The following is a 26,116-nucleotide window of genomic DNA, read 5'->3' on the forward strand; positions in this document are numbered from 1 at the left end:
GAAGGAAGGAAGGAAGGAAAGTAGGAAGGAAGGAAGGAAGGAAGGAAGGAAGGAAGGAAGGAAGGAAGGAAGGAAGGAAGGAAGGAAGGAAAGTAGGAAGGAAAGTAGGAAGGAAGGAGAGGGAAGCAGAAGGTAAGGGAGAGGGGAGGGAAAGAAGGAAGCAAATAAGTATCTACTAAGTGCTTACTATGTGCCAGGAATTGCGCTATAAGTGCTTTACAAATACTAAGTATTGTAAAATTCTTCTTCAAGGGCACTAGTTGTGGGATGCCACTTAGGATATCCTACCTGGATCAGCCCTCATCATTTCTCATCTAGACTATTACAATAGCTGCCTAATTGTCAAGGGGAACCTCTCCAATCCATCCTCTACATGGCTACCAAAGTGACATAGTAACACCCCTACTCAAATAAACTCCAGTAGTTCCCTATTTGTTGTTCAGTCATTTCCAAATCTTCATGACCCCATTTAGGGTTTTCTTGGCAGAGATAAAGGAGTGGTTTGCCACTTCCTTCTCCAGCTCATTTAACAGATGAAGAAACTGAGACAAACAGGGTTAAGTGACTTTCCCAGGGTCACCCAGCTATTAAGCATCTGAGGCTAGTTTTGAACTCAAGTTTTCCTGACTCCAGACCCAGCACTCTATCCACTGTACCCCATAGCTGCTCCCTATTTCTTCTAGGATACAACGTAAAACTCCTCTGTTTAGAATTGAAAATCCTTCCCAGAGGCAGCTAAGTGGTTCAGTGGATAGAGAGCCAGGCTGGAGTAGGAAGGTCCTGGGTTCAAATCTGGCCTCATATATTTTCTGGCTGTGTGACTCTGGGAAAGTCACTTAACCCTAATTGCCTAGCTCTTACCACTCTTCTGCTTTGGAATGGATAATTTATATCAATTCTAAGACAAAAGGAAAGGGTTTAAGAAAAGAAAAGTAAGATCCCCGCCCTAGTCCCATGTTAGTACTGAACATGGTATTCTGTGGATCCATACTCTTAAACCATAGTCTAGTAAGTCCTCAAGAGGAAAAATTTATCTCAGAATTGGCCCAGCAAATCAGATACAATAGAAATATAACATCTCTCCCCACCCACCCTCCATAAACCTGGGGTACAATCTCCCACAAATGCATAAAATGTCAGTAAGAAAAGTGAATAGCCATAGAATCCACACGGCCCCAAGATCTGTACAAAGAGAGACACCTTACGCCTCAGCTGCTGCAGGGTTGCAGGGTCATTGATGTTCTTGAATGGTTCCCATCAATCCTTGGTTCTCAGAGTCTCCACTAGATCCACTCCACAGCTTGACTGTGGTCTCCATGGCCTTCATCTCAGACTTGGCACTTTCAGAAAGAACCACAGTCAACACCCTGGGACCAGCAGGATTCCTTCTTGGCTCTGAGCCTTCTCTCTCCCAAGAAGGATCTCCAGAAGCTTGGATTTCTTGGTTCTTCTTGTTAGCTTGCTTGACTCAGCTCCACAGCTGGACTCTCACTTGTTCTCAGCTAGGTTACTATCTCCTCTAGCCATATTAGAACAGCTAGGTGGAACAGCTGATAGAGCACCACCAGGCTTGGAGTCAGGAACACTCATCTCCCTGAGTTCAAATCCAGCCTTAGACTCTAGCTGTGTGACCCAAGGCAAGTCATTTAAATGATCCTATCAGTCAGTCACTAGAAATTCCCTATGTGATAAATCAGTCACTTTCAGCCAATAGCTGATGCCCCACAATTTCATTCATCCAGCCAATACAACAATTTCCTTACACTCCTTAAAGTAAAACCATTTATTTGTACCTCCTTTACAAATGTATACACATTTATTCTTGACTACTACTACTACTACTAGTAATAATATTTAGCTTTTGGATTGACATCCCGGGATTCCTTTAAGTCCCTACTAAAATCCTATCTTTTACTGGAAGCCTTCCCTAATGTCTCTTAAGTCTAGTGCCTTACCCCTGTTAATTATTTCCTATTTATCCTGTATATAGGTTATTTTGTGTATATTGTTGTATATGTCTACATTTTTATATATGTATATAATGTTATAGATGTATCTATTATTTTAGATATTGTTACACATGTATATATTGTTATATGTGTATATATTGTTGGGATGTATGTTTTTTTGTTGTTGTTTTTTTTTTAACCCTTAACTTCTGTGTATTGATTCCTTGGTGGAAGAGTGGTAAGGGTGGGCAATGGGGGTCATTGAACCACTTAACTGCCTATTTTTGTCTTTTTATGCCAAGAACCTAGAGCCATGTTGGCAAACCTCTGGCACACATGCCGGAGGGGGCTGCTCCCCTCCCCCTCTCCATGCATTCCTGAGGACATTTTTCCCATCACCTGCCCCTCTGCCCTGCAGCCCAATGGGAGCACTTCCTCCCTCCCCTGTCTGGAGTAAGGAGAGGGGGTGCTCACATGCAGCATGAGGGTTGTAATTTGGGCACTTGGTCTCTTAAAGGTTCACCATCACTGACCTAGAGCAACTCCTGTCCCATGGTAGGTTTTTAATAAATACTTCTTGATTGACTGAGTAGCATACATTTCCCCAGGATTCTATTGACCCTATTGAGAAGATTTCTTTGGGGGTTGTAGACAGCTTTCATATTAGAAACTTCTCCTTTCCTCCTTGACATGTTATACAGTCTCATCAGCAAAGGATTTATCTTGCACCATTATAAGTACTGAATTTGATTTAAGCAAGCAGCAGTTTTGGAACTCTTTATCATAAATTCTATATCGAAAGCAATCCCTCAGTGTCACCTAAGAAATTCTCAGAATATCCATCTTAAGAAGATAGTGAAGCTTTTCAATTTAAGTAGCAACATCCCCCACTAAGCTATCCATTCTGTCTGTGAAATTTAAATCTCTAAACAAGGAGAGGAGATGCTTGAGAAAAACTGGTTTTCAATAACTTCAGTTTCATCAAATGACTTGGGAGATACAGGTGTTGGGGGTATCAGGAATGTCAGGATCCCCAAATTAACCCCCCAAACTACCCCTTGTTATGGGGTTGTCATGTTTTCCAGGTTCCACCTAGCTGAGCATATCCCACCCAATCAGGATGTGCTGCGAACTTGGCATAACAGTCCTTTGTGCTGATTCACTCGGGGTAACCTCCGCTGCCATCAATCTGTTATTGTCAAAACCACTGAACCAGCTCAAACCAACCAACCAGAAGGGTCCCTGAGACTGAACAAATCTGTGCCTACAGGAACCACATCCAGGTCATGAGGCCGTGATGAAGGGAATCTCTGATGTGGACAAAATTTACCCTTGTTACAGCTGCACCCTACCTTCCTAGTCTTTGTCTAGTCACAACTATATGTATATCAAGGGGCTTCAACTCATTGCTTTGGGTTTGGCTCTAGACCAAGGGAGAGTGATTTTATGCTGCCATAAGCTGCCTCTAAAGCTATCTAGCTTTATAGAATCCATCCCCACTGCCAGAAGGAATATTGTATCAAGAACTGCTAACAGATGGGACAGCTAGTTAGTTCAGTGCATAGAAAGCCAGGCCTAGAGACAGGAGGACCTGGGTTCAAATCTGGCCTCAGACACTTCCTAGCTGGGCGACCCTGGGCAAGTCACTTAACTCCCATTGCCTAACCCTTATTATTCTTCTGCCTTGGAACCAATACATAGTATTGATTCTAAGACAGAAGGTGAGGGTTGGAAAAAAAAAATTGGTAACAGACATGGGCTAGGCTTTCAGTAAGAGAACATTTACTCCAAAAATCACTCTAAGCCAGTGATTCCCAAACTTTTTTGGCCTACTGCCCCCATTCCAGAAAAAATATTACTTAGTGTCCCCTGTCACATACTATCACCGCCCCCTTACAGTTATTCACCTCCCCCAAATGCACCTGTGGCCATCACCGCTTCCCTGAATCACTGCAGCACCCACCAGGGGGCAGTGGTGCCCACTTTGAGAATCACTGCTCTAGGCAAAATCCTGTCCTAAAAATAACTAGATAAATGAATGATAAATAAATAGGTGAATGAATAAATAGGTAAATAGATAGCTAGATGAACAGATGAAGCTACAACATGCAATGATAGGTATTCTGAGGGGATACTACCAGCAGTGTGCTGGAGTTAGCTCAAACTGAGAATGGACAGTTAAATTTTCAGTGTGACTTTTTACACTACAGAAATTTGCAAAAGCCACAATTCTGGACTTGATTGTTTTGATGTTTCTCTAGACTTAAGAAAGTGATAGAGAAAATATTAATAATGTAGATAAAACTTAAAAGCATGTTGTGGTTTTTTTTTCTAGAAAGCTGATTATTAAATATTCACCAGCATACTTCTGGCCACCTCTCCAGTTACAACTCCATGATGACTTAATAAGAGTAAGTTGGTTTTGTTTGTTTTTTAAAAAACTCTTACCTTCCGTCTTGGAGTCAATACTGTGTATTGGTTCCAAGGCAGAAGAGCAGTAAAGGCTAGGCAATGGGGGTTAAGTGACTTGCCCAGAGTCACACAGCTGGGAAGTGTCTGAGGCCAGATTTGAACCTAGGACCTCCCGTCTCTAGGCCTGGCTCTCAATCCACTGAGCTACCCAGCTTCCCCAAGTTGGGTTTTTTTGATTAACTTAGTAAAACAAGCCTGGGAATCTGCTTGTTAAGTGCCTGCACAGAAATGTATAACTACCCAGTGTCAGAGGTCAGAATTTGAACCCAAGTGCTCCTAACTCCAAGCCCAATTCCTTCATCATTCCAGGAATTCCTAAAGTCAACTCTAAGGCATTCTAGCAAAAATAAAGATTAGACCTGTGATTTCATTAATATTAGGTTTGTCCCCAAGCATGCAAACTCCCTAGCCCAATGTAGGTGGGCATCTTATCTGTCACTTAGGGTCAGATAACTTAGAAGTTAGGTAATTTTCCCAGAGTCACTCATTCAATAGGTGTCAGAGAAAGAACTTGAACCCAGATCTTCAAGACCATTTCTCTAGCCACCACATCAAATTTCTGCTCAGCATCCTGGCAAGACATTTAAAAATACGTTTACATTTATTATTAAATTAAATGTATTAAAAATACATTTACGTTTTAACTCAGACATCTTTGGGGTTAGGGAAGGTGACTCAGCTTTTTAGGGAGATGGTATGCCATCATTGCCCCACTGTGAACTAAGGCCAGCCAGCACACCATGAGAAAGGAAGAAGGAGGAAAAGAGAGAGGAAAGCTTGAGAATTCTCCACTTTCTCTAAGGTTTCTCCTAGGGGTTTGCTAGAGTTAGCTCAAACTGAGAGCCTATTGTTGAATTTTCAGCGTGACCATTTATTTACAACTCAGAAAATTCTTTGAGGATAGAAATTTCAATTTATAAGCCTCTATATCCCCAGCTCCTAGCACATTGCTTTACACAGAGCAATTCAATAAGTATGAATAGAATTCAATTGAATTAAAATTGGCATAGCCCAGAAGACCAGAGTTCAAGTACCTGATACCTTCAGACCAAGTAACACTAGACAGATTACTTAATCTTTCAGAGCTCTCGAGGAATGTAAAAATGGTAAAAATGCGTACCAGCACTGGGAGAAGGAGTCTCCTTATCAGGAGTTTCCAATGCCAATTCAATCATAAATCCAAGGCCTATCTATCTTTGTCCCTAAATTAAAGGAATTTCTCCTGCACAGACCTCAAGGACTTTGGTTGGGGGGTTGAGGGGGTGGGTATTGTAACAGCCCCACTGCCAGATTACTCTGGCTCCAGTCTCCCACTCCCACTGGCCTGGCTTGACCTTCCCCACTCCAGCCCTCATCAATGCATGAGTGGAGACACCCCCAAGGTCTTCTCTCTCTGCCTTTCCTCCAACCTCAGGGTCACCAAGCCTGGTGATTCATCCTTTCAAACAGCCTGAGAAAAGATTCAGCCAAGGGCAATTTGGGATTTTGTATATATATTTCCTTTATGTTTTTGGAAGGAGAAAAAAATTCTTTATTGTCCAACTAACCTTCCAAGATGCTGGAAAATTAAATTTATTTCCCAAGCAGTCGGCTCCAATTTCCCCTGGGTGGAGGTAAAGCTGCATTCCCTCCTTTCAGCGACACAAAGGCTCTCCCACCCCCACCCCCCCATTAGAGTACACCATGTACTTATGGAAGACCCTGGGCCTGGAGGACAGAGTCTCCCTACAGCAACCTTGGCTCAAGCTCCCCTCCCTGGGAATTTCTACCTCTAAAACCCAAGGGCCATTTTGTTCTTAGAAAGGCAGCCTGGGAGATTCTGAATGGAACAACCCGAGGTCAAATCCCAGTTCTGCCACTTACTAACTGGTCATTTGACGTAACCACTTTGGGCCTGTTTCCTCATTTGTAACATGATATTGGAGGGGGGAGGAGGAGGGGCTCAATACTAGAGAGTTGGACTAGATGCTCTCGTCCAAGGCCCCTTCCAGCTCTAGATTCTGTTATCTGAAATGAATGACATTTCTCCATGCTACCGCCCAGCTCTGGCCCAGTCCCTCTCTCCCGCTCTCCCTGTCTGTGTCTGTATTTTTTTATTCAGCTCACGTTGTCATTGTCGGATGGAAAATAAAGCTGTAAGAGGTTTGTGCTGGCCCGCAGAGGCAGGGGCTGCAGCTGAGAAGCCATCTGTATGGCGCCTGCTGCCAGGTTTTGAAACTACAGTGAACACTCCCTCCAAGCCCAGGCCCACCCCTAGCCTCGGCCCCTCACATCTTCCTTCTCCTGAAAATGGCATCCCCTTCTCTGCACCTGAGGGACTTTGGGTGGCCTCAGATAATTAATTAATCTGCTTCCCACAGGCACAACCATTCCCCCCATTCCCAATCTGCCATAGAGTCAGCTGGGATCATTCCCCAGTTTCTGAGTCCCCTATGCCTACCAATACACCCTGAGCATGGGCAGAAAATTGGGGGTACAGATTGCCAAGAAACAGATATTAAGGTTTCTTCCCCTCCCATGCCAACACAAGTCAAAGAGTGAGGACCCTGGAACTAAATGAAGGGGATATTCCTTGCTCTTGCTCTAATGTTGCTTCCAACCTACCCCCTCCCCTTTCCTATTAGCCAAAGGAAGCTAAAATGCACCCAGGCAGCTAGCCAACCAGCCAGCCTAGACCTTGGCAAGAGGAGGGTGACTAGGCCTTCACCCTTTCCAGTAATGAGTGGGAGAACAACAGCCCTCCAAGTCCACTTCAACACCCTTGTCCAATTTCCTTGGCCCCATTCCCTTTCTCAACCCCTGAGAGGGGGCACAGGTCAAGGTGGCCAGGGGGCCAGTAAGAGTGAGCAGGGAGGAGCAGACCAGGAAATGCTGTAAGCAGGTCCATCTGGTTCATATCAAATGGACAGGTCCCCAGTTCCCAGCTGGGGGAGGAGATTTCTGGGAGCAGAGGCTTTGAGCAGGCCATAGTCTTGAGGCACCACCAGAGATCCCTCCTGTTCAGATTCCTTCCCCCTCCACCAAAAAAAAAAAAAACCCCTATGCCCTTCCCAGCTTCTCTGATCTCTGGTGCCTACCCAACCCTCCGTCCCCTGAACCATTTATTTGGAAGGTCATGTGGGCATGAAGGCAACACAGCTATAATGGGGTAACCTGCCCTCTGACCACTCATCTCTGCCTAAAACCAGACCTCTGTCAGTAGAGAAAAGTAAAGAAGAAAAACTGCCTGGTGGAATGATGGAATGATAATGGGGAAAGGGGTGAGGGAGGGATGGAGGAGGAGAGGCCAGTTTCCAGCGGGTTCTCCAGCCATCTCAGTCCTCCCTGAGAGTGGTGGAGGACAAGTGCCTATCCTACAATGAACTTGCTCCCCGCCTGGGTTTCCCATCTCCCCTTCCTAGCAAAGAACACACATGCAGGGGATCCTATGGCCATGATTCTTGGGGAAGCAAGTCCCCGTCTTCCCTTTCCAGGAAACCATCAGTACTTCCCTTCCTTCCTTGCCAGGGAGCCCCTCACTCTGAGTTTGGGGATTCCTTGAAATCTGGGGAAGGAAGATCAGGCTTCCTGAATTCAGCTCCTGGTGGCTGGAAAGATGCCTGGTTTGCCCGAGAAGACACTAATCTCAACTCCTCCCCCTGGGAGACTGCTGCAGCCTCCTCTGAAAGCAATTTGTCATGCCCCGAATTAAGTGTCTCCAACAAGGGTTTAATTTTGGCTTAATAGCCCTGTTTTTATGTGTAATTAAATGCTGTTGGATGGTGAAAATATGCTGTTTGCACTTTAGCAGCTCTGTAATGGCCCAGAGTCCTCTCCCCTCCTTTTCCATCACCAGCCCCGCCCTCCCACCCACTCCCCACCAGCCCCATCCTGTCTGGGTTTGTGGGACCTCCCCCCCCCAGCTCTGCTTCCAATATAACCTACTGGCTGGAAATTCTGGGGGGGCTGGGACCATTGAGGAGAGGAGGGTCTTGGGGGAGGGAAACTAAGAAACAAGGAAAGGGGGGGAGAGGGAGGAGCAGTTAGGGGAGGCTCTCCTTACCGCTGAATGTTTTTAATCAACAGCAGACATCCCCCTCCCCCACTCCAAGGGCTAGGCCAATTCAAACCCCCAGAACTCGATTGTTCTCGGGGTCTGCTCCAGCTAAGTCCCTTATTCCACAGTCTTGGGATCCCCCAGATTGCCTCAATTGTTTTCCCATCCCATTACCGTCCACCTTCTTCCCATGGTCTTTTCCTCTCCCTTTTCCCTCAGTCTTCTGGATTTTCCTCTTTTCCCTACCTTCTGCCTCCCATTCCCCTCTTTGGCCAGGCAATCTTGACTTTTTTCCTTTCTAGGTCATCAGTGACTGCCATTGGGGTCTGGAATGCTGGGAGAGTTTCTGTGGCTAAGCGTGTTTCAGGGTCATTTGCAAAGCAGCTGCTTTTTGTTGTCCTCCTGGGTCTGGGGAGGGTATATGTTGGAGGAAGAGGGGAGAATGAGCATAAAAACTCCTAGGACCAAAGATCTAGAAGGGCCTTTGAAGCCCTCTAACTCAACCTCCTCATATTTTACAGAGGAAGAAACTCAAGCTAAGGGACTTCCTCTGGCCTCACAGTTAAGGCTCTTTTCTCACTGGATCATGCTGGCTGTGTCACAATTAACATTCCTGCCCCTGATGTCTGATGGGTAAAGGAGAAACTCCCCTAGCTCCAGAGAAAGAGAGTGGAAGGGTCCAGGGAAGGGAGTGTACCTGCCCCCTTGGCCCTTTGGTTGGGGGAGATGCCGAGCAGCAGGGACTTAGCCTCCTGGAGATGTTCTTGGCCAGCTCTAAGGAAGTTGCCCCACCCACCCACTGGGCTCTGACATTGGGGTCCATCTGTTTTTCACAACCCAACTTTTTCTTCCCTGATGGAGAAGTCTGATCAGCTGGCCTCACTACTAATAAGCAGGGAAATTGAAACCAATGCCCCAGTGAGGATCAGCAATGGTGGACTAGGGCCAGGGAGGGGCCCTAGGTGGGAGAAGCTCCCCTTGCGTACCCCCTGGGCCATAGAGAAGAAAATTAATTTCAGTGGAGGGCATGGAGGATTTTGGAGTTGCTCAACTGGCTTGAACATCACCTATGCCTGAAACATCTCCTCCTCCTCCAGCACTCAAATTCTACCTATCTTTTAAGGTTCATCTCACCCAAAGCTTTCTCTGTTCCCACCTCCTTCCCTTGCTGTCAACCTTCCCCCTTAGACCTCACACAGCATTTTGTTCTGTCCATGTGCCTAATATGAATTAAGTCTCATAGCTATGTGCACATGGATGACTTCCTAGCTAGACCTTAAACTCCATGAGGGCAGAATAGGAGCCTAACCTGTGTGACTTGCCTCACACCTGTGCTCAGAAGAAGTCTAAATGCTTGTTAAATTGAGTCCTTAAAGCACTGGGCCTGCCCAAGTCACTCCCCCACTTAAGAGCCTTCAATGGCTTCCCATTCTTCTAGGATAAAATAGAAACTCCTCTGTTTCTCTCTAAAGCCTTTCACAACTTTACTCCCGCCTGTCTTTCCAGGTTTATTATACTCTTCTACACCCTTCATTCCCACTAACCTGGCCTACTTTCTGGTCCTCAGATACCAACATCCCATGTTCTGTCCTCTGTGTCTTCACTAAGGCTGCCCTCCAGGCCTGGAATCCACTGACTTCTGGTTTCCTTCCAAGCTAAGTTCAAGAGCCATCTCCGAACTCCCGACTCTGATTCCCACAGTTGCTAATGTCCCATGCCTGAAATTACTGTGTTCATGGTTTTTATTTGCTTAGATATATGTGTGTGTTTCCTTCAATAGAATATAAGTGGCTAAGGGGTAAGGAGTGTGTTGGCAAATTTTTGTATCAGTATCCCTAGTGCCGAGCACATTATAGGAATTAAATAAATGTTGGTTGAATGAATGAATGAAGTTTGAATAGTAAGTGCCCAGTACATGTTTATTAAATGAAGTTAAACTGAGGGGAAGGAAGGGCTCAACAGGAAGGATTTGGGTCTTTTAGCACAGCCTTCCCCCACCAAAGGAAATAGACCTTTAGAGGAATTGAAGTCATTAAACCTGGGCTTAGTCCTGAGTGTCTGGATATTGAAGTCTTGGAGTCCTGAGGTGGGAGGGACAGAAGTAACTTAGACTGGCAGAAAGAAGCCAGGCTTCCAAAGGCCAAGCCAGCACTGGAACAGGAATCGACTTCTGGACTCTGACAACATGAGCTGTTGGATGAGAAATACCAACTATAGTGGAGAAGATGAGGAATATGATTTACTTCCTTCAGAGCTATCCTTCTCCCCCTTATAGACCAAAAATTGGCTTAAATACCTTTCTCTGTCCCTAACTCAGTCCCAGGATTCCAGAGGGTTAGAAGGAAAGAATGTGTACATGATGAGGAACAGAACTTGCCTCAGTAGGCCAACAAGAAGCCAGAACACTTTCTCCAGAGACCCTGACTTTCAACTGATTTGAGGTTGATTGGCTTTCCTTGTCTCTCCTTGTCCTTTTCCAATGGGAGACAGTGGGGTCCTAGTGGACCTCTTAAGAATTGGCCTCTGAGTCATAAAAACATGGTTTCTAGTCCCCCCACCCTATCCCAACATAAACTGTGCTTTGTGACACTGGGTAATTCACTGAACCTCTCATTGCTTCCAAGAAACTCTGTGTCTCTGCGTTACAGAACAGTTGTTAATGGGCATTATTAGCAGAAGAAACTTCCCCTACACCAAAGAAATGGCCAGTCTGCACCAAAGACAAAAATACACCCACCTACATACATACCCCATCCACAGTGACACACACATTCCACATACAGTTTCTGTGTGTGTGTGTGTGTGTGTGTGTGTGTGTGTGTGTGTGTGTGTGTGCAGCTAAGTGATAGAGTACCAGGCCTGAAGTCAGGAAGACTCACCTCCCTGAGTTCAAATCTGGCCTCAGACATTTACTAGCTGTGTGAACCTAGGCAAGTCATTCTATCCTGTCTGCCTCAGTTTCCTCAACTGTAAAATGAACTGGAGAAGGAAATGGCAAACCACTTCATTATCTTTGGGATCACCGAGTCAGACACTACTAGAAAAATAAATAAGTGTGTATGTGTGTGTGTGTGTGTGTGTGTGTGTGTAGAGAGAGAGAAACCCAAAACACCACCATCATACACATACCCCCACCTACAACTAGCTGTTCCGTGAAGAAGACACTATTTCTCAGCTCTGGGCATTTTCTCTGGCTGTCCCCCATGCCTGGAACACTCTTCCTCTGACTCTGCTCTGGCTTCCTCTAAGTCTCTCAGAGAAAACTTTTCCCAGCCTCTCCCAATTCTAGCACCTTCCCTCTGTTAATTATTTCCTAATTATCCTTTATGTAGTTTGCTTTGTACTTATAGCTTTGTTTGCATGTATCTCCCCCAACAGATTGTAAACTCTTTGAGGGCAGGGGACTGTCTTTTGCCTCTTTTTGTATCTCTAGTGCTTAATACTGTGAGGAAACGTGAGAAAATTGAAAGAATGAGGGGATTAGGAAAGCAAGTGTTCATAGAGGGAACTGAGTGAACCACATGACTATCTTGTGACTTAAATTCTGGAACTAGCTTAGTTCCCTTTCTATTCAATTATGGGCCTGCTTTGAGTTCTGCAGGGTGAAGAAATTTTCTTCAATTATAGAAACTGGGAGAAAACCTTAGTGCATTATTCGAACCCAGCCCTACAAGGCTGGGAAACTGAATCATTTGTGCCTGCTGCTTAAGCACGGACCTAGGTTATGTTGACCTGAAATGCATTCAAATCCTAAGACTGATGTAAGGAGTTTCCTCACAACTGTACCATCTCAAGCAACCCATGTGTCTTATCTGAAAACTGGCCCCATCCTGATCAATGAGTTATTCTTTCTATGTTCCTTTGATTATTTACAGACAGTTGGGGAGGAGTGGGATACCCCTTTTCCTGAATTCAAGGAATTGTACTTGTTCACTCTTCCTTCCAACTTGGAAAATCCAGAATCTTTCATCCAATTAGAAATCAGATTACTTATTGTCGTAGTTTCCTTTTAATTAATTGGCCTGATCTGATTAGTTGTTTTTATTGTATAAAGTCTGTCTCACCCTGAATTTGGGGTCCCACCCTAAGATGAGGAAGGGGCCTCAGTCCTAATTTGTAAAGCAATTGGCATGCGTTGCTTAATAAATCAATATGCTCAGAAGATCAAATCTTTGTTTCCTAAGTCATTCCATCTCTTTTCCTGGTTAAAGTTTAGTGCCAGGTACTTAATACATACTTAGTGATTGTTTATTGATATGGACACTTACACAATGCCTCATAAATGCACCATAGGTATGCAGGCACAACACTGATACACCCACAGCTTGGGGCTTAGAGATCCACAAATAACAGGATTCTGGAGAGGAAAGCACATTTCTGAGGGCTATAAGTAAATGGGGCACATTTTAAAAGTTTAGCTTGATGGCCTAGAATTTAAACTTGCCAACCATATTCACACTCACGAACTCAGTCATAAACCACAAGGGAAAAGAAAAAAGAAGGGGGCCTGTGGGTTGGGCCTGGCAGAATAGCCCAAGAATTGATTTGGTTCTTTATTTCCCTTTGTTGACCAAGACCAGAGTGAGTTAGGGCAACGTGAAATGTTGGGAGAGAGTGAGAGATCAGAAGCTGGTGGGGAAATGTAATCAGAAAATGATCCTAGAGGAGCAGCTAGGTAGCACAGTGGATAGAGAGCCAGGCCTGGAGTAGGGAGAACCTGGGTTCAAATCTGAACTCAGATACTTCCTAACTGTGTGACCCTGAGTAAATCACACAATCTTCATTGCCTAGCCCTTGTTAGGAAGGAAGGAAGGAAAGAAGGAAAAGGGAATTAAAAAGAGAAAAGGGGGAAAAAAACAAACCTAGAGGAGGCAAGAGGCAGACAGACAGAAAAAAGCAAAAATCTGTGCCACCAGCAAGCAGGAAAGAGGAAGACAGATATAGGGCAAAGAACATTATACTTGGAATTAGGGGTTTGAATCTTGGCTCTTCTTTCTGACCTATGTAACCTTGGGCAAAGTCACTTCCCCTCTCTGGAAGTCAAGTTTCTTCATCTGTAATATAAGAATGTCTGACTGAATCAGCAGTTCGAGACGTGTGGCCCTGGGACCCTGGGGGTCCCTGAGACCTTGAAAGAGCCAAAATGATTTTCATAATACTAATAAAATGTTTTAATTTCTTATAGAGTTAATAATTATAGCTATGACCCAAATAAACAAAGACTCTTTGGGGAGTCTCCAATACTTTTTAAGAGTGTAAAGGGGTCCTGAGACCAAAAAGTTTGGGAATTACTGGCCTAGATAATTCCTAAAATCTCTTCCAGCTGAGAACCAAGTGGGGAGGAAAATGGGTGAAAAGAGAAGACCTCATGGTCTGTGTACAAAGGTTGCCAGCTGTCTTTGGGAAAACAGTCCAGTCCTGGGAAGAGGATTGCCACCCACCATACCAATCTTGTTGCCCAGCTAAGGGGAAAAGGGCTAAAGAAGATTATGAGAACAATGAGAACAATGGATGGTAGATTTAGAGCAAGAAAGGACCTGAGAGGCCATCAGCTTCTATATCTTCATTTTACAAATGAGGAAACTGAGGCAATAAGGATCTGAAGCAGGATTCTAACCCAGGTCTTCCTGATTCTATGAATCCACTTTTACCTCAGATTTGACATATATCAAAATCCAGTGGGGGAAGTTCCTAAGAGTCTACAGCCTCATAAACTCAGTTCAGGAAGAATCAGAGCCATATGCCATAGCCCATCCTCCCTCCTCCTTCCTCCCCACCAAAACACATATATTCTTAAAAAATCCTGCACCTCCAGAGCAGGAGACAGGGGACTGTCTGTACTGGAGACCAACGGAGAGTCAGGAAAATTGCGGATCTGGTTTGCTTCCCCACCCCCAGACAACCCTCTCCCAAGTGGTACCCCCACCACCAGGTTAACAAATTAAACGGAGGAAATCTGATCCTCCTCCTGAGTCAACTCAGTCTCAACCTTACCCTCCCTCCCTTCCCAGAAATAGATGAAGTCCAGATTGGCTCCTGCTAGGGCCCTCTTTCTTCTTCCCTCCAGGCTCCCCTCTCTCCATAACCCATTGTTCACCATTCCCAGACAAGATCAGAGTCAATAGCCATCCCGCACTGGAGTAGGCTGGATGATTTTATGTGTCGGCTTTCCTACCAGTTTTATGGGATTGTTGTGGGGAAAAGTGCTTTGCAAATCTTTAAGCCCTATATAGAGCCTCCTATTCTGATTTGATTGGTGTTCTCCTGGTGTGGAAATTCCCTCCACAGAGGCAGTATGTGTGAACCATATAGTCCTAGAGAATTGCCTGGGAGCACTAAAAGGTTAAATGATTTGTCCGTGAATCATATATCTGATCTAGGGCTGGAAGGGATCTAGAGGCTATCTAGTCCAACCGTTTCATTTTTACATATTAGGAAACTGAGGCTCATAGAGATTAAGTAATTTACCTAGGTTCACACAGGGGTACAATTTGAACCCACATCCTCTGATTCCAGAGCTAGGGCTCTTTCCATGGTCCCCCATTGTCACATAGCCAGTGTGGAGCAGAGGCAGAATTTAGGTCTTCCTGACTCCAAGGTTAGGCCTCTATTTATTATTTCACATTGCCTCTCAAGAAAAAATAGTATTCTCCTCCATCTGTGGCCGTGGGATTGGTGCAGGGGGTGGGGGGTGACGTACCTCCGCTGGAGAGGGAAGGGTCAACCAGCCCAAGGCCTTGAGAGTGATCCTTGTCTCGCCCAAGTCCCCCCCCCCCCATCCTCCCCCACCCTACTCTACCCAGAATCAAAAAGAAATCAATCAGACAATATCACGGGGACATTTTTCAGTTTTGTTTTGTTTTTTTAAAAAAAAACACACACCACACACACACACACACACACACACACACACACACTCACACGCTGACAACAACCAAACTAATCACTAATTGCTGATTTGGTAGGTCTCTATACAAATCATGATTGGGTGGCCTGCGGGCTGCTGCATGTCTTCAGGGCGCCGTGTTGTGTCGTGTCCGGCAGAAGCCGGGCTAAGCTGGCCCACTGGGCAAGGGTGGGTAGGAAAGGGAGGAGGCTGGGCCGGGATGGGGAAAGAGGCCTAGGGAACCAGGGGTGGGCTGGGAGAGGTGGGGAGAAACCAGAAAACCAGGACTAACTGGATTCTCTCCCTTCCTTTTCCCCAACTCTAGCACTGATCCACATTCCCCCACCTCTCCCAAAGCTATAAGGTTAACTTCCTAGAGCATCTCCTGCCCAGTTGTGCCTGAAATCTGGCCTGTTATTCCTTCCTGACTTTCTAGTCCCTCCTCAAGCCTGCTTCCCTCCCGCCTCCACCCCTTTCCCCCTTAACCCAGAGAACCACCCTAGCCAGGGTGAATGAGCGTCCTGGCCGAGTCTGGCCTGCCAGCACACTTTCCTCTGTGCCTAGGCTATAGGAGGCAACCTAAGGCCTGAGCCTGCAGGAAGCCAGTGAAGGAACGTGTGCCCATATTTTGGGTGATGTAACCACGGGTGACCCATGTGGGCTGGGACATGGCACTGTCCCTGAAGCTAGGAGTTGATGGGGAAGGGAGAGGGGGTAGAGAGTCCTGGCCAAGGGGGAGGAAAGAATGAGGGAAAAAAACAAACAAACAAAACCTATTTGTCTACTTGATTGAGAAGAGCTGGTTTTTAGAATAAAGTCTTTACTGCTTACTGAATCTAATCATTCTCTTTCCCCATCCATACCCTCAACTCACAAAAGCTGCATTTGGAGCACCTCCACACTCTCCATCTACCCTACTACTGAGCAGATGAGGGCCCAAAGTGGCTAGAAGAGTTGAACAGTGTTTGCTTTCTCCCTATTATTTTCTCTAGGACAGGGACTGGATCTGTGATGGCACTGACACAGGAATTTCCAGAAGAGAAATTCCTCTTTAATGCAAGTTGTTGACATCTTCCCCAAAGTCTTAGAGAACTGAGGTTAATTTGTTGGGCTTGCCTAAGGTCACAGAGCCAGTCAGTGTTAGAGAAGGGCCTTGAATCCCAAGGTCAGCTCTAAGGTCAGTTCCAAGGTCAGCTCTCTAACACTACACTGAACCGTCTCTACACTATTCTTTCTAGACTGAGAATTCTCTTCTACAGACCAACTCTGTTCTGGTACCCATTCCCCTGGCCCACCAGACTAAGAGGGTGAGGAGCAAACATCCCCAGGAGGCTGAAGACTGGAATTCAGGATCATTTTGGGGATATAACCACAGGAATCTACACACTCCCTGACCTTGGGCTACCAGAGCCCAAAGAAGGACTTCTCAAGGGGCACACTCACACCAAGGGGAGAAATCTGGATTAGAAATTAAGGCCAAGCAGGGGAAAAGGAGGGAAGGGCTCTCTGTCCTCCTTCCATCCTCCCCCCATTCAAACACAGACTCGGTGGGTTCCTTGGTCTCTTGGGGTGGGGGGGGTCGGTGTTTGGGGAACCCCTGCCTGTGGGCCTCAAACAGCTCAGTCTCGGAGGCTGTCTGATGCCTGATGGCAGTCCAGCTCTCCTCTCAGCTCCAGCCCTCCAGAGAGCCTCACCCCTGTCTTCCGGTCCACACACCAGCACTTCCCCCGCTGCCCATCCAGGGCTGGGTGGCACTGTCAGAGACAAGGGCAGTGAGGGGTTATTTCATATACAGAAAAAAGTCAAACTGAGATACCCCACCCCCTCTTTGACCCAGTCACAAAGCCAAGGAGATAGAGAAAGTATTGAAAGGCCCTTGGGACAAAGTCAACTCCTCATCCGAGGATCCTTTCACAGGATCATCGATTTTGAGCTGGAAGGGACCATAGGAGCCATCAGTCCTGCCTCTTAATTTTATAGATGAGGAAACCAAGGCAAAGAGAGGTTAGATGACTTTCCTGATATTGTCACATAGCTAATAATTATCAGATGCAGTATTTGAACCCAGGTTTTCCTGATTCCAAGTCTCGTACTAATTCACTCCACTCCACTATTTATTTGGAGTATTGTTCAGTCATGTCCAATTCTTCATGAACTCATTTAGTGTTTTCTTGGCAAAGATACTGGAAGGGTTTGCCATTTCCTTCTCCAACTCATTTTCCACATAAGAAAACAGAGGCAAATAGGGTTAAGTGATTTGCCTGGGATCACTCAGCTATTGAGTATCTGAGATCAGATTTGAACTCAGGTCTTCCTGACTCCAGATCCAGTATTTTACCTGCTTTGCTACCTAGCTGCTCTCAAGAGTATTCAGAGCAGAAGATAGAGTACCCAGACTTGGAACCCAGAATACCTGGGTTCAAATGTGGCCTCAGATACTTCCTAGCTGTTCGGCTCTGGGGCAGAATGTGGGTGTACGTTTAGGAGTAGAAAGAAGAAGGAAATTTGAGATTTCATTTTTTTAGGAAGTGTATAACCTATGATTTCCTTACCATAGGGAACTTCCAGATAAGGAAATGACCCCTACCCATTGTACTTTCTCTGCAAACCCATGTTCTTACAGAGTTAATTGGGTTAATGGAAGAGTAAATGACTTGCAAGGGGTCAAACAGTAGGTTTCAGAGGCAAGATTTTAATTCAGGTCTTCCTGACTCTAAAGTCATGTCTTTTCCCTATGCCATAGCTGATCTTCAGAGAATTTACCACCCGAGTTCCACATGGCTGGTATGTGCTAGCAGGGCAAGCTCTGTTTCTACTCTTCCATTAGAAGGTCATTTACTTGAGGTCAGGGGCTGCCTTTTGCCTCTTTTTGTATCCCCAGAGCTTAACGCAATGCCAGGAACATAAGTGCTTAATAAATGTTTATTGACTGATTTATTGATTACTCAGTGAAATATGGAAATAAAATGACAGAATCTCAGAGTTGGACAGAACCTCAGGGGTCAACTAATCTAACCCTTATCTGCTTCAATATTCCCAAAAAGTGGTTGCCTAGTCTTTTCTTTAAGACCCTTTAAGTAAAAGGAAATCAGCTTTTTTCATCCAATTTTTAACAGCTCAAATTTTGGGAAATGTTTCATTTCAATTAAATCTAAAGTTGCCTTTCTGTAAATTCCACCCAGTTCTCCTAGGTCTGCTCTCTGGGGCCAATAAGCCCAAATCTATTCTCTTTTCCACTAAAACAGTATAATCTAGAAGGGCTGCTTAGAGGAGAGGATGATAGCATAGGTGTCATAGTTCGAATTCTGCCTGAGACACATAGTAATTGAATGACCCTGTTCAAGTCACAACCTCTCTGAATATCAGTTTCCTCATCTACAAATAAGGGAATCAAACTAGCTGGCCTCCAAGGGCCCTTCTAACTCTAAATCTAGGATCCCATGATCTTTCTTCTGCCCTGACTGAGTTCAGTTCTCCATCTGTGAGATCTAGTTTTCATTTGGTTCACCTGCATCCTTCTTACGGATTATGGCTGGAAACGATAATGGAACACCCAGTCCAATTCCCTCCTTCTACAACTGAGGACACCGAAGTCCAGGGAAAGGAAGTGACTTGTTCAAAGCCACACACAAAGCAATGTGACAGCAAAACTGAGCATCAGATCCCTCAGCCTGCCCAAAAGCAGGAGGGTGGACTCGAGGCTCTTTTCACAGAACCTGAGATTGGTGGGGATCCGAGGGAAAGGTAAGAAGCTGATCATGACTCCATCGTGGCTCAACTAGACTGATATTTCCCTGCCTCCAAGAAAGGAACTAAGAGGTCTGGCCTCCAGGAACCAGGGAGAGGTATAGAAAACATCAGGCTGGGGCCACAAATACACAAAGCAGTTAGCAAGCAATAGGGTCACCAGACTGAAAAATAAACAGGTACATTACAAAGATGGTCTGTGGGGCAGGTAGGTAGTATGGTGGCTAGAGCACCAGGCCTGGAGTCCAGAAGACCTGAGTTCAAATTTGATCTCAAAGACTTCCTTGCTGTGTGACCCTGGACAAGTTGATTAACCCTATTTGCCTCAGTTTCCTTATCTGCAAAATGAGTGGGAGAAGGAAATGGCAAACTACTTTCCAGTGTGTTTGCAAAGAAAATCCAAATGGGGTCATGAAGAATCGGACACAACTGGGTAGTGGGGATGGAGACTGACAGAGATAATCTACCATAATGCCCTAACAGTGATGGGCAAACTACAGCCTGCGGGCCAGATGGGGCCCCCTGAAATGTTCTATCTGGCCCTGCAACATTATTCCTAATCTGATGAATACAATGAGTAGGATACAATACAATGAAACTTGGAAAGAGTTGCCTTAGAAACAGACTAACAGATGAGCATATCCTTTCCTTTGGCCCCCTCTTTAAAAAGTTTGCCCATCACTGCTCTAGAATGAAAGGCAGGAGGCATAGCTTCTGGTTCTTTTATCTACCACTGATTGGCTTTATGGCCTTGGGTGAATCATATGACTTCTCTGTATCTTAGTGCCCATTGCTCTTAAAGGACTAAATTATTTTCCTGCCCAATTTGCTCAGAAATGTCCTATTACTTGATTCGACAGCCCAGGAGAGGTTCCTCTGGGAAATGTAGAATCTGGGAGCAGTGATTTAATAACTGCCTCTGAACCTGGGAAGTTATTCTGTACTGAAGAAAGAAGGAAGGAAGGAAAGAAGGAAATGAAGGAAGGAAAGAAGGAAGGAAGGAAGGGAGGGAGGGAGGGAAAAGGATACAAGCATTTATTAAGGACCTACTATGTGCCAAGCACTGTGCTAAATGCTTTATAAAAGTTATGTCATTCCATCTTTTTTTTTAAACCCTTACCTTCGCTATTAGAATCAATACTGTATACTGGTTCTAAGGCAGAAAAGCAGTAAAGGCTAGGCAACTGGGGTTAAGTGACTTGCCCAGGGTCACACAGGTAGGAAGTGTCTGAGACCAGAATTTAACACAGGTCTGACTCTCTATCCACTGAACCATCTAGCTGCCCCTCTCATTCAATCTTTACAAGAACCCCAGGAAATGCTTCTATTATCCCCACTTTACAGATGAGAAACTGAGGCAAGCAGAGGTTTAAGTGACTTGTCTAGGGTCACACTACTTGTATGTATCTGATACTTGATTTGAACTTAAGTCTTCCTGACTCTAGGCCCAGTGCTCTTGCATGACCCCTAAGTTTTTGGAGTGAATTCAGTATATGCTGGATTTGGATGTAGAGATCCTGGGTTCATACCACAGGCTGCCATTTATCAGTCGTTGGCCTTAGTCATCTATAAAAATGAAGGTATTGAATGGATGACCTCTAAGAAACTTTCTGATTCTAAAATTATGCTCCTGTGAATCATAAAGTCCCCTCCAATGCCCATGGTCCATGGTTCTATGAATGGAGCCAAGGTTAGAGTTGGGCCTGAATTGGAATCAAAGTTAGGTTCAAAATCATGTTTGGATTTGAGGTTAAGATCCAAGTTTTCATTAGAATTAAGATCAGGGCCCAGATATCTGCTGGGATTAGGGGCCTTGGCCATAGTAGTCAGTGACATGGAGAGGAGTCACAAGATTGGAGATCAATGGACAGAGGGTTAGAAGCCATGACTTACCTGCTTGGGGTGGAAGTTGCCATTTCGGTCACAGTTGGGGATGGGGATCATGTACAGGTCCTCATGGGTACGACCCTGAGATGCTGCCAGCCGCTCCAGAGCCCGGTGTAGTTCACTCTGACAAGAGCCCTGAGTCTGGAGGGGGGGAGACAAAGTTACACAGCCTGGCCTCGGGGCTCCCCTCAGTGGGTAGGGGATAAGGGAGAAGCTGGGAGATTTGGGAATGCATAGAGGAGGCACAAGGGTTGGGGCACACTGCTAGAAGAAGAGCAAAGATGGAGGGAAAGCGAAGGGAAGCTTCAACAGAGAGAGGAAACAGTCAGTAGAGTGTTGGAGGCCACAGAGATCCTGGGAGAAAGGAGCTGAAGCAGAGACACTAGAGAAAAATAAGGGGCAGGGAGATCTGATGGAGGGAAGATCAAGGGTTAGGAAGGCACCACTGGATAAGAGAAGGGTTTGGAAAGATCCTGGGACAGAGGAGTAAAGGCTGGGGGGGCGGGGAGGGGAAGGAGACTGCAGGAAAGAACCAGGGCCTACAACATACTAGGGGAAATGGTCAAGGGCCAGGGGGACAGAAGACAGACAAAGTAGGGGATGGAGAACCTGGGGGAGAGGATCAGAAAGATAGGGGGCACACTGGAGGGAAGTAGCAAGGCCTGGAGAATACTGGGGAATATGATCAAGGGCTAGGGGAATATAGAAGAAAAGCAAGGACTAGGGAGGGGTTGGGAAGAAGATGAGGGACACTAGAGGAGAGGGGAAGGGCATTTTGGGAAGAGGAGAACACTGGAAAAAAGTGGAAGGAGGGATGCTAGTGGAGACAGATGTGGGATGAGGGTTAGTTGTGCAAGCTACCATGAAATGAACAAGCGTGCAAGAATCTGAGACATTCCTTGTGCTTAATAAATATTTGTTGAATGAATGCCATTGAATGGAAATGACCCCGGTTTCGGAGGAGGGGGGCCTCACCATGGGCCGAGTGTCTTCACGATGGGCCGAACTCCCGATACTCTTCATCTTGCCGCTGTTGCTAGTCACGACTCGGATTTTGGCTGAGTGCTTCTGCATACATTTTCGGTCATGGCTGCTGCAGGGGCTGAAGCTGTTGTTGGGGTGCTCACTTTCCTCCTTTTCTGTAGTCACAAGGTGGAGTTGGAAAAGAGAAATCAGGGCCAAAAATGGGCCACTCAAGTCTCCCAGTCTTAGGAGGCAGCTGTATGGCTCAATGAATAGAGTACTTGACCAAAAGTCAGGAAGATCTGAGTTTGGATCCTGCCTCAGATACTAACTAGCTGCTGGACCTTGGACAAGTCTCATAACCTCTCAAAACCTCTGTTTCCTCATGTGAAAATGATGATAATAATTTCCCATACTTCACAAAGTTGTTGCGAGGGTCAATGAGCTTTGTAAAGTGCTTTGCCAACCTTAAAGGGCCATATAAAAGCTAGCTGCGATTGTTTAACCCAGTGGTTCCAAACTTTTTTAGCCTACCACCCCCTTTCCAGAAAAAATATTACTTAGCCCACTGGAAATTTTTTTTTAAATTTTAATAGCAATTAATAGGAAAGATAAATGCACCTGTGGCCATCACCGCACCTCTGGATTGCTACAGCACCCACCAGGTAGTGGTAGCACCCACTTTGGGAATCACTGGTTTAACCTAAAATCAGCTAGATGGTTCAGTAGATAGAGTACTGGGCCTAGAATCAAGAAGACAGGAATTCAAATCCAGTCCCAGGCACTTACTAGCTGTGTGACCCTGGGTAAGTCATTTAACTTCTGTCTGCCTTCAACCACTAGAAAAGGAAATGGCAAACCACTCCAGTATCTTTGCCAAGAAAACTCTATAGCCAGTATTGGCATGCTATGGTCCATGGAGTCACAAAGAGTTTGACACAACTAAACAACTGAATAACAACTACTTGACCTCTCTGAGCCTCTGTTTCTTAAGGGGGGTTTTAAATCAGTGGTCTCTGCAGTCCTTTCCAACCTTAGGTCTATGATCTTATTGCTTTCCTTACATCCAAAGGGGAGACTCCCCCAAAGGAAGAAGGGTATCTTGCTCAAATTGGGAGGGAAAGGCAATGGCCTAAGCTCCAAGGCACTGAGCAGTGACCTGACACCAGGGTAGGGTACCTAGCTTCTTGTGGGCATAGCAAAGATAACCTCCTTGTGCTCTCCTGCCTGTGTCCTCCAGGGAGACTATTCATGTTGAAGTCCTTGAATCTAATGAGTGGACCTTCAGATGACTCATCAGCAAGAGCTTCCCAACCAGCCCAGGAGGGTCTCTGGAGGCCTAGCAGGGAGGTCTAAGGCCTTCAGATCTGCTCCCTGCTCTAGCTGCTCACTCACCCTCCCCTCCCTGTCTCCTGTCAACCTGTTGGCCCCATTCTCTCCTCATTTTTTCACCAATCTTTATACTTTCTTCATGGTGCTGGCTGGACCAAGCCCATGGGGATTCCCAGAGCTGCTGGCTCTTCTGAGCTCCTTCCAAATGGTCTGAATCAAAATTTCCATGAATGATGTCAAACTGGGCCCAAAATGGCTCTCTCCATGGGTTAGATGGGAGGGAGAATGTGTGAATGTGTGTATGCCTTTGTGTGTGTGTGTGTGTGTGTGTGTGTGTGTGTGTGTGTGTGTGTGTGTGTAACAACTTGATGAACTGAGCTCATGGTGTAATTGAGTATATGTGACTATGTGTCAGGGTGTTGGTGAAAGAGCTTTCGATGTTTCCATGTGGGGTTGAGTTTGTAATCAGGACGTGTGAGCAAGTGTGGAATTCTATGTGAGTGATTGAAAGGGTGCACCAGATTCACAAATACATACAAGTGTGAGAGGAGGTATATGAGTATGTGTGTGTATGAGGGAAAGGGAAAGAGAGTGGAAGGGAAGGAGAGACACTGAGACAGAGACAGAGACAGAAAGACAGAGAGACAGAGACAGAGAGAGAAAGGGAGAGGGAGAAGAGGAGAAAGAGTCACACACACACACACACACACACACCACACACACACACACACACACACACACACACACACACACACACACGGAAACCTTGCCCCATGCTTTTTGCCTCCAGACCACTTGGAGTGGGAGGTACACAGCCAAAGCCAGGAGGAAGAAGAAATACAATAGATTTCTTGTTTCCTCCTTGGGACCTCCAAGTGACTCCAACTGAGCCTAAAACCATCCCTTGATATCCCTGAGGTGTCTGATCAGTCTGCTAGTCTTTGTCTTCATCAAAAATGAAGAGACCAGAGGCGGCTAGGAGACCCAGCAGATAAGAGTTAGACCAAGAGAGAAAAGGTCCTGGTTTTAAATCTGGCCTCAGACTTCCTAGCTGTGTGACCCTGGGCAAGTCACTTAACCCCAATTGCCTAGGCATATCTGCTCTTCTGTCTTAGAATTGATACTTTGCATCAATTCTAAGACAGAAGGTAAGGGTTCGGAGTTTTTTTGTTTATTTATTTTTTAAATGAAGATAAGTGAGATGAAGAGAAAGGTCAAAAACACTCCTCCATGAGTAGGGCCACCTCTAAAATCTTCAGTCTTGGCAGCCCATAGCCAGACCGAGTGAAAAACCCTAGCCAGAATTCCAGATGTTGGCAGCTAGACAGGAAGCCACATCTGGTTTGTGTCAGAGAAGTTTTGTTTTTTTTTTTTCCTGAGGAGGTTACAGGTTCCTCCAGGCGTGGCAGCTATCCCAGTGCCGCCTTTAGGTCAAATGGCATTTTTCAGCCCCAGCCAAATCTAGGTTTCAGCTCTCCTTTTATTCTCTGAGTTCTTTGAAGGGGGTTATTAAAAAAGGGGGGGGGGTACAAAAGGAAACCAACAAGGGAGGGAGGAATTCAGACTTTCAAAAAGCCTTTGACTTGGTTCCACACCAAAGACTATTCCAAGTGAGTCACCACAAGATTGGGGAAAATGTTTTGTCCAGGGATAGGGGACTGGCTTAGAGATAGGAACAAAGTATAGGGATAAATGGCGATTTCTCTGGGCACAAAAAGGAGTCACCTCAGGGATTGGTGCTTGTTCTCATTTAACATTTCTTTGCTAATTATCTGGAAAGGAGAATGCACTGAAAACTCTCAAAACCTACAGATGATATAAAGCTTTTGTTCTAGGGGAAAGAGCCAAAAAAGCTGAATTTGAATCTCTACTTTGCCACTCTCTACCTGTATGACCTTAAGTCACTGCACTTTCTAGACCTCAGTTCTTATCAGTAAAATAAAGGGGGAGGAGGGTAATGTGGTGGTGTGTTTTAGAGTTCTTTTTAGGTCTAAATCTTTTGGTCCTATGAATTATGAATTCACAAATCCATTCTAGTGGAAAGGAAAGAGGCAAATTGATTTCCTTGTGGCTAAGTAAAAGGCAATATATTTAGGAAGAAAGACTCCAAACTAGCCTGACAGACTGAACTATCTTTTACAGCCCAACAAAGGGGTCTAGAAGTCATCACAGACTGTTCCCTGAATATCCTCCCTTTTGCTATTGTGGACAGAGAAGCTCATAAAATATTGGATATTCTTGTCACCTGAAAATAAAACCAAGAATACCATCTTCTACTGTATTCAACCATGGTGACTTCTCAAAGATAAGACCTTTAAATGGTGGCTATCACCAGCTGACTTGGCTCTAAAAAGTCATGAAGACATCCACTGTCAAGGAAAGGCCATTAAACTCTGGAGTCAGGTGACATGGGTTCCACTTTTAAATCTGATAATTCCTATCTCTGTGACTGGTATAAACTACGTTTCCAACTTGGGCTTTACCTTCTTTATCTGCCAAATGAAGTTATGAATACCTGCCCTATCAGCTTCATCAGGTTGTTATTTAGAAAGCCAGTTATAGCAGAAAGTAAGGTAGCTCAAGGAATTGAGAGCCAGGCCTAGAGTCAGGAGGTCCTGGGTTCAAAATTGGTCTCAGATACTTCCTAGTTGTGCGACCCTGGGCAAGTCACTTAACCTCCCCCTTGTTTAGCCCTTAACCCTTTTCTGCCTTGAAACTAATATGTACAGTATTGATTCCAAGTCATAAAGGAAGGAAGGAAGAAGGAAGGAAGGAAGGAAGGAAGGAAGGAAGGAAGGAAGGAAGGAAGGAAGGAAGGAAGGAAGGAAGGAAGGAAGGAAGGAA

At 45.4% G+C, this 26,116-nt stretch overlaps 1 protein-coding gene across 3 annotated transcripts in view; it reads right to left on the reverse strand.

The window, feature by feature from the left end:
• Positions 1–10,358: 10,358 nt before the first annotated feature.
• IGFBP4 (insulin like growth factor binding protein 4) overlaps positions 10,359–26,116 on the reverse strand; it is a 27,230-nt gene continuing 11,472 nt past the window's right edge. The window contains exons 2-5 of one of the 3 annotated variants that reach the window (XM_044673147.1): positions 21,953–22,116; positions 20,984–21,118; positions 17,038–17,097; positions 10,359–10,647 (exon numbers count right to left, since the gene is read on the reverse strand). In XM_044673147.1, coding sequence (XP_044529082.1) covers positions 10,564–10,647; positions 17,038–17,097; positions 20,984–21,118; positions 21,953–22,116 — 443 coding nt within the window. In that variant the 3' untranslated portion in view covers positions 10,359–10,563. Of the gene's footprint in view, positions 10,648–15,355; positions 17,098–20,983; positions 21,119–21,952; positions 22,117–26,116 lie in introns of those variants that run through there. The other 2 variants (XM_044673149.1, XM_044673148.1) reach the window with 2 other exon arrangements.

This window comes from Gracilinanus agilis, chromosome 4 (assembly GCF_016433145.1).
Source record: "Gracilinanus agilis isolate LMUSP501 chromosome 4, AgileGrace, whole genome shotgun sequence".
Taxonomy (NCBI): Eukaryota; Metazoa; Chordata; class Mammalia; order Didelphimorphia; family Didelphidae; genus Gracilinanus; species Gracilinanus agilis.